The sequence below is a fragment of the Pristis pectinata genome, chromosome 1 (assembly GCF_009764475.1).
Source record: "Pristis pectinata isolate sPriPec2 chromosome 1, sPriPec2.1.pri, whole genome shotgun sequence".
In the NCBI taxonomy this organism is placed as follows: Eukaryota; Metazoa; Chordata; class Chondrichthyes; order Rhinopristiformes; family Pristidae; genus Pristis; species Pristis pectinata.
The window spans coordinates 65,118,056-65,126,032 of record NC_067405.1 but is presented as its reverse complement, the minus strand read 5'-3'; the positions used below and the strand labels follow the sequence as shown (position 1 = coordinate 65,126,032).

The 7,977-nt window shown below is 43.9% G+C and overlaps 1 protein-coding gene across 1 annotated transcript; it reads left to right on the top strand.

Annotated features, from left to right (window-relative positions):
• The first annotated feature begins 260 nt into the window (after positions 1-260).
• Positions 261-2,066, top strand: arl4cb (ADP-ribosylation factor-like 4Cb). Its single transcript, XM_052013239.1, has one exon. It carries the CDS (start codon positions 674-676, stop codon positions 1,250-1,252), a length of 579 nt encoding a protein of 192 aa, XP_051869199.1. The 5' UTR covers positions 261-673; the 3' UTR covers positions 1,253-2,066.
• The last annotated feature ends 5,911 nt before the right edge of the window (positions 2,067-7,977 follow it).

Here is a 7,977-nt window from a genome sequence, read left to right as displayed (position 1 = left end):
ATTAGAAGATGTTTGTCAATCATGTATTCCATAATAAAATAAATCTGTGCGTTCTCCAGACGAGCTGGGTTTCCGATCGGTGCATGCACACGCACTTGGATAGTTGCGAGGGGTGAATGGTTGTAGGGAGGGCGAGTTTGCTCTACTGGGAGGAGTGGTATGCAGACTCCGTCCGTGCAAGCGGTCGCCGATCTTGTATTTAAATAGCGGGGTGGTGTTTATCTGAAGCCAGCCTCTTGCAAGTCAGTCTGCAGGCGGAAGTTGCAAAGCGACCCCGGGGGTGTTCCTGCCGTTCTGTGTCATTCCTGTCTTGTCTGTGAGCGAGGGGAGGGGGGTGGAATTTACTGTCTGCCGGAGCTCTGCACTTCACATGCCCGTGTGGGCGCTGAGAGAAGGAGGCTCTCCCGTCCGCCAGCTTCACAGCCGAGCAACTCGAATCTGTTGGGGCAACCTCGCTGCCCGGCATGTGAAGCCGACGCTGGCAAGCTGAGAAGCACGGCTCCCTGAGTTATGTCCGGCTGAGAGCCGAGGCGGACGCCGAGCATTGCACTTGCACTGTTGGCATTCCTTCCCTGGATCCCCACCACCCCTCCTCTCAACCCCACCATCCACCACCCCCCTCCTCAACCCCACCACCCCTCAACCCCCGCCAGTGCTGCACCGCCTGGGAAAGATGGGGAACAGTTTTTCCAACGTCTCGGCTTTCCAGTCCTTGCACATTGTCATGTTGGGGTTAGACTCGGCGGGGAAGACCACAGTCTTGTACCGGCTGAAATTCAACGAGTTCGTCAACACCGTTCCCACCATCGGCTTCAACACCGAGAAGATCAGGTTGGGCAACGGTAGTGCCAAGGGCATCAGTTGCCACTTCTGGGACGTTGGCGGCCAGGAGAAGCTCCGGCCCCTCTGGAAGTCCTACAGCCGCTGTACCGACGGCATCATCTACGTGGTGGACTCGGTGGACGTGGAGAGGCTGGAGGAGGCCAGGAGCGAGCTGCACAAGATCACCAGGATCTCGGAGAACCAAGGCACGCCGCTGCTGGTGATCGCCAACAAGCAGGACCTGCCCAAGTCGCTGCCGGTGGCCGAGCTGGAGAGGCAACTGGCGCTACATGAACTCAGCCCGTCCACTACCTGGTACGTGCAGCCGGCCTGTGCCATCATCGGCGAGGGGCTGCACGAAGGCATGGACAAACTGTACGAGATGATCGTGAAGAAGAGGAAGGCGCTGAGACAGAAGAAGAAGCGGTGATTGAACGCCGGGCAGCAGGGAGGACCGGGACTTGGTATTCAGCTCTCCCGGAACCCGAATGGGCTCCTCGGAGGTCCTATAGAAACGCGCAGACCCACACATACATATTTATCTAAGCTAAATCGAACTAAGTCCTACACCAACGGAATGAATGAACTGGCAGATTCAGCGGCTCGACCCAAGTGACCAGTTCAGTGCATCATTGAATGGAGACTGTCTGCGGGCAAGGAGGTGGGTGCACACGGTTTCTCGTTCACCCTTCTGCTTTAGCCCCTGTGGGCACTGGGCATTTGCACTTTGCAACTTTGAATGCGGGGAGCACAGGACCATTTGCAGTCTCCGTCCGCCCGGTGTTTTGCTCTGGGGGGTGGCTGGATTCGCCGTCCACACGCCGCTGTCCCGATCGCCGTTCGTGCTGGGTGACCTGCGGCGGCGGCGGCACAGTGAACCTCCCCCCCTCGTCATCTGCTTCGGAAGGATCGGCCGTGAGCCCTCGGAGCTTTTGAGGAGATGGTCTGGGGGAGGGTCAAGGCTCGACGAAGGAAGACAAAACAAAATAAAAAAGGGGGATGTTATTGAATGAAGCTTGTGCAGAAGGAACACTGTAACCCCGGCCCTGACCCCGTGGCTTCTTGTCGCTACATTTTGATTGTACCCTCTTAAGTTTAATACTTTTATGCCGAATATTATAAGCTGAAATAGGTAAGGCTGGACCTCACCTTGAAGTCATTTAGGTGCTGTATTTATCTGCATGTCTTTGACGGTCAGGATGAATTATGATCTTGGGATAATAAAGAACAAGCTTGTGATACAAGGATCATGTGGTGCTTTCTGTCCTTCGCGGAGGTCAGCTCTTGTCTTGTTATTTTTAAACTCAGTGGCCTGTCCCAATTTCATTCTCTCGCTCTAGATTCTTCCTATCATCCCTCATTGGAACAGTGGCAGCATATTTTCGACCTCAGATTATCAGAGGATAATTACAATACAAATTATAGTTGTAAAAATATAGTATTCATTATTTTTCCAATGTAATTTTCTAGGGAAGCAAGTAAATTACGTAATCTGTGTGTTCGGATGTGTGCACGTACCTATATACCGTACACCAACGCATGTAGTTCAATTCTGTAAACACATGATATAGTTCACTTATGTTATTGGAATATTAGATCTGTAAAATAATTGCTTTGTATGTTAGCATGTGTGCACATACCTATATACTGTACACAAACATATAGTTCAATTATGTACACACAAACACACAGGATATAAAACTCTGAGACCTGCAAAATAATTGCTATCGCCATACATAGATATGGCGCTCTAATTTTATTGATAGCTATAACAAGATTTGCATTTATTTGATGAAGCCGTTTGCAATAAGTCATATTTTTGGCTTTACCTGATGCATTCATTGTGCCAACTGAAAGACCGTTTTAAATCTACATCTGGTTCATGCAGTGAGTATCCTTGTGGAAAAGCTGAGAGTGGAGACACGTGAGCAAACTCCCCTTTTGATGGGAGTTAGGAAGCATAAGGTGTACCAGAAGCCTTTGATCCACAGGTGGAAGAATTTGCCCATGAGAACAGCATTGCTCAAGGGCTGGAAGGAAATGAGCAAGTGACAATCACTTGGGACAGAGGCAAAGAAGTCATCGCAGATTCTGATTTATGCACTGTTGATGGGATGGATCTTCTGAGAACACAACCCACTGCAAATAGGATAAATCACACTCGATTCATTTCAACTGTATCATTTTCAGACAAATTGTTCATTGTACTTGTGCTGTAGGCATGCTGCAACAATGTCATAGAATGGGAAATGGCAGATTTGTGTCCGTGAGGTTGTGAAGGCAGGCACACACACAGAAAACCATTCCACAGATTCAAGGTCTGTGCTCCCATTGAGCTTATCTCAAGCAGTGCACAACTAGTTGCTGCTAAATCTGTTTGACTGAATGCAGGTGACAGATTAGTGCTCACATTCTAATTATGTTTGAATGAGGGTAGGAATATTTTTGGGGCGAAATATATATTTACTTATTCATACCACCTCCCTTCTTAATGAAAAGACTTTTTCCTAACCAGCTACAACAAACAGAGGTGAAACGCATCTGCAAGCCTCATCTTGTAACTTATTTCTCTTTGTACTCAATATCACTAATTTAAATATAGCATTTTAACTAGTCTAACCAGTCAGGTTATGAATAAAACCTATTTAATCCTAATGATTAAATAATAGACCAGGAAGAGGGTAAGTATTTGCATGTGAAATCAGACAACATTTATGAAATTACAGGATTTCCTGTCTCTGACCCTCTTCACTAAGAACTCCACAATCCCTTAGTAGCTCTTCGTTTTCACAATGTTTAAAGCTCTCCTCAAGAAATAAAAACATTTCTAATGTTTGGAAAGGTATGATGGGCATCACATCTAAGTCAAAAATATATCTTGAGTCACTGTGGCTTTTTTAAAATTTCCTTAATGTGTAATGAGATTTCCCAAGCAAGCATTTTATGAAGGTACTGACCCTATTAAATAATGGAAATCATTAGGATCTACTTACCACCTATCATAAGGACATATTGCACATGCATCTGTGTGTGTTTGCTTTTGCACGCATGTGTTTTAATTGCATGCATTTATGATTGCGTGTCTTTATATCATCTTGTGTTTGCATGTGAGATGTTTACATGCATGTGTGTGATCATAAATACTACCTGTATTCTTCAGAACTAATAAATCACCTTTCGTGGTTTACTTTTTAACTTCTTGAGAATATTTCACTGGGAGCAAAGCCAGTATTAAATCAGTTTGATTTAATTCACCTTACATACAACTTCGATTCTCAGACTGCTACGCTCACGAGGCACATATCATATAGTTAGTTGCCTTGCATTTGCAGATTTCCTTGGCCCAGGGTGAATCAATAGTGCTTTGCAGTCGGTGCTGTAGGAATACATGCAATGGACAATTGGTTGTGGTTATTTTGCAAAAGAAGCACAGGTTTTCTGAATCTGTAAACCTTAAGAGATGTTGGAAAAATAATCCATTTTAGCCCACAGAATCAGCAATGTTACAGTGTTTGCTTTTTATCATCAATGCTGATGTCAAGAATAAATAAATGCAACTACATACTCAATAAGGACCTCTGCACTCACAGATCTTTAAAATGTAGATCTCTCCCGATCTTATCTGTACAAGTATCTTTCTCCATATTGCACACATACTGGTGTATGTGATTCTCCCCTTAAACCTTTTATCTTTATTTACAAAAGCTATTGGCAGGATACTGCGATGACGTGATGGTGTTTTGTTTCAGCCTGCGACTTAATTCAGGTCAGACATTGTCCCAAAGGCAGCAAACCATCTTTTCCCATTCTTCTTCAGTAACTCAGAATCTCACTTTTCACATTTAAATGGCTATCTCCCTGTCATGGTCTGGTAACTCACACAGAACCCAGCTGTATTTCCCACAATCTGTTCAGAGGATTGTTTGTTCAAAGCAGAATTTACAAACTAGTCGAAAAAAATCCTTAGAGCCTTACACTGTTAGAACTTAAGGTCCATTCAAATGGGTCAGAAAATCTGTAAGAAAAGATTACATCTTTAACTCTCGTTCAGGATAATTGAACAATGCATGAGGCATTGCTCTATTATAATTTACAGGCTGTGCTAATCAGTAGCTCCAAATTAGCACAACTTTTTACACTGATATAACTGCACTCGACTTTCTCATGTTTAGATTCTCCTGAAGGGACAGCTGCTTGGATGTGGCTTAACCTACTGGAATGAGCCAGGGCATGTTGAGAAATTCTTGTATTTCTGTGCCAACTTGCTGGTATTTCTCCGCAGAAGTGCCACCAGGTTTGTGAATCCTATGTGAATCCAAAGTCCAGAACTTGACTATTCTTTACTGGGGATTTCCCAACCTCTCCTTGTCAGAGGAAGTCTCTTGGAAACCGTCAGTGGAGCATAAACCAAGTTTCACTTCCTCAGTAATTAACCTGGGGAATTCACTAACTGAAGCTGTGCCAAGTGCTGAGGACCAGCAGGTCCATTATTTCAATGGAGAGGAATGGCCGTGAGGGAGAAAGGCAAGTATTAGGTCATTCACATTCTAAATAGTTGTGTTTAGATAGATGTTTTACTTGTTTATAAGTGACTTTAATTTTTGATTTTAAATTAGTTATGTTTCAGTAATGTCTGGGAAAGTCACAATTTTTGGCAGTTTTGGGGGGTGGTTAAGACAGAGGCTTAGTTGTCAAAGTTTTTAAAGCTGCCTTGGCCTCTCACATGTGATGGTATCACATTGTGCCTTGCCATTTAGGATTAGAATGTCTCACCAGTACATCGACACTGGTGGATCTGCAAAAGGGAGGCATGTACTTAACATTGACTTCAGCAGTAAGCATGGGATCTCACTGCCGGCAACATTGCTTCACCAGGCCTGAAGATAAGATGGTAGGTCCATGACAACTGAACTTAAACTGTTCCTTATGTCCATCTGTGCATTTCCCTAAGCGGTGACCAAGATTAACAACAGCTGTCTCTTCACCGTTTGCTTGAGATCAGCTGGCCAAAAGTTTAGGTTATACAGTACATGGACAAGGCTGTGACTGAATGGCTGGAGTAGCTGCTTCTTGTAATCGGTTGAAAATAAATTGAATGAGCTTTTAGTAATATAGCACATCCCAAAGTTCTTTGCAGTCAATGAGTACTTGGTTGAAGGTGGGACGGGACTGGCAGCTCAATAATCTGGGCTACAGATGCTGCAGTCATGACAGAGGTGGAGATAAAAGAGGAAGAAGAGTTGTGGTTTTGTTTTGGGAGAATATCACGACAGTGCTTCGGGAGGATATTCTTGGGGGATCATCTGGTGAGATGATATGGGTGGAACTTAGAAATAAGAAGGTGGATAATCACTTTGCTAGGATTGTATCTTAGGTCCCCCCAATAGTCAGCTGGAACAAGTATGTAGGGAGATCATAGGTGGCTGTATGAGTAATAGGGTTGTAATAGTAAATGATTTCAATTTCCCTTATATTGACTGGAATTGTGATTATGCTAAGGGCTTGGATGTGGCAGAATTTATTACATGTGTCCAGGAAAGTTTTCTTAAACAACATGTAGATGGCCCCACTAGAGAAGGGGCAACATTGGACCTCCTACTGTGAAATGAGGCAGGCCAAGTGACTGAAGTGTCAGTGGGGGAGCACTTTGGGACCAGTGACCATAATTCTATTAATTTTAAAACTGGTCCACAAGTTAAAGTCGGAGATTGGAGCAAGGTAAATTTTGAAGGCACTAAGACAGGATTTGCAGACAAAGGAACAGCTGGCAGCTGGGAGGCTTTTAAAAGTGAGGTAGGGAGAGTTCAGGGGCAGCATGTTCCTGTTAGAGTGAAGGGCAAGACTGGCAGGATTAGGAAACCCTGGTTAACGAAGGATGTTGAGGCTCTGGTCAGGAAAAAGGAGGCGTGTGCAGGTATAGGAGCTGGGATCAAGCGAATATCTTAAGAGATATAGGAGTTCACAAGAGGGAAATCAGGAGGGCGAAAAGACGACATGAAATAGCTCTGGCAAATAGGTGAAGGAGAATCCTAAGAGATTCTACAGGTATATTTAACAAAAGGGTAACTGGGGAAAGAATAGTTCCCCTTAAGGATCAATGTAGCTGTCTATGTGTGGAGCCACAAGGAATGGGTGAGGTCTTAAGTGAACATTTCTCATCAACATTTACTGTGGAGAAGGTCGTGCAAGCTAAGGAATTAAGGGATATGAACACATCCACATTAAGGATCTTGGAACATATCCACATGCTGGTGGTCTTAAAGCATATTAAGGTGGATAACTTCCTGCGACTTGACCAAGTGTATCCTAGGACATTGTGGGAAGCTAGGGAAGAGATTTGCAGGGGGCCTGGCAGAGATTTTTGTTTCCTCCTTAGCCACAGATGAGGTACCAGAAGACTGGAGCGTGGCTAATGTTGTGCCTTAATTCAAGAAAGGCTGCAAGGACAAGCCAGGGAACTACAGGCCAGTGAGCTGAACATAAGTGGTGGGAAGGTTGCTGGAGAGGATTCTGAGGGACAGGATCTACCAGCATTTGGAAAGGCAAGGATTGATAAGGGATAGTCAGCATGGCTTTAACACTTTTAATGCTGCCTTAATAACACTTGGTTAAACTTGGTGGATTATTGCTCGGCGTTAATCCCTGGTCAGAATGCTATTTTCCAATCCTTATAAGCCAATTTGTATTATAATTACAAGGCTACCAAGTTACAGTTTCCAGTAACAAATTCTAGTGCTGACTGTAACTTAATGCAGATGAGAAAAAAAAAATCAACATTCAGTTCTAAGGATATTCTTTGAGTCAGACCCAAGGTCATTAGATTTACTGAAATTAAAACAGAAACTGCTGAAAACACTCAGCAGGTCAGGCAGCATCTGTGAGGAGAGAAACAGAGTTAACATTTTAGGTCAAAGATCCTTCATTAGTTAACTCTGTTCTCCTTCACAGATATTGCTTAACCTGCTGAGTATTCTCAGCAGTTTCTGGTTTTATTTCTGCAGTTTTTTTTGACTTACTGTTAGACTTCATCATGAAATATATGCATGAACAGAATGTGTATGAATGCATTAGCTTCAATTTGAATATATTTTACCTCTTTAATATGACATCAGCTGAAACATTTTCCAGAAAACTGAGGAGCCAAATTGGCCTACA

Excerpts from the sequence above, each read along its gene's own strand:
- arl4cb (XM_052013239.1), top strand. The coding sequence starts at position 674 with ATGGGGAACAGTTTTTCCAACGTCTCGGCTTTCCAGTCCTTGCACATT.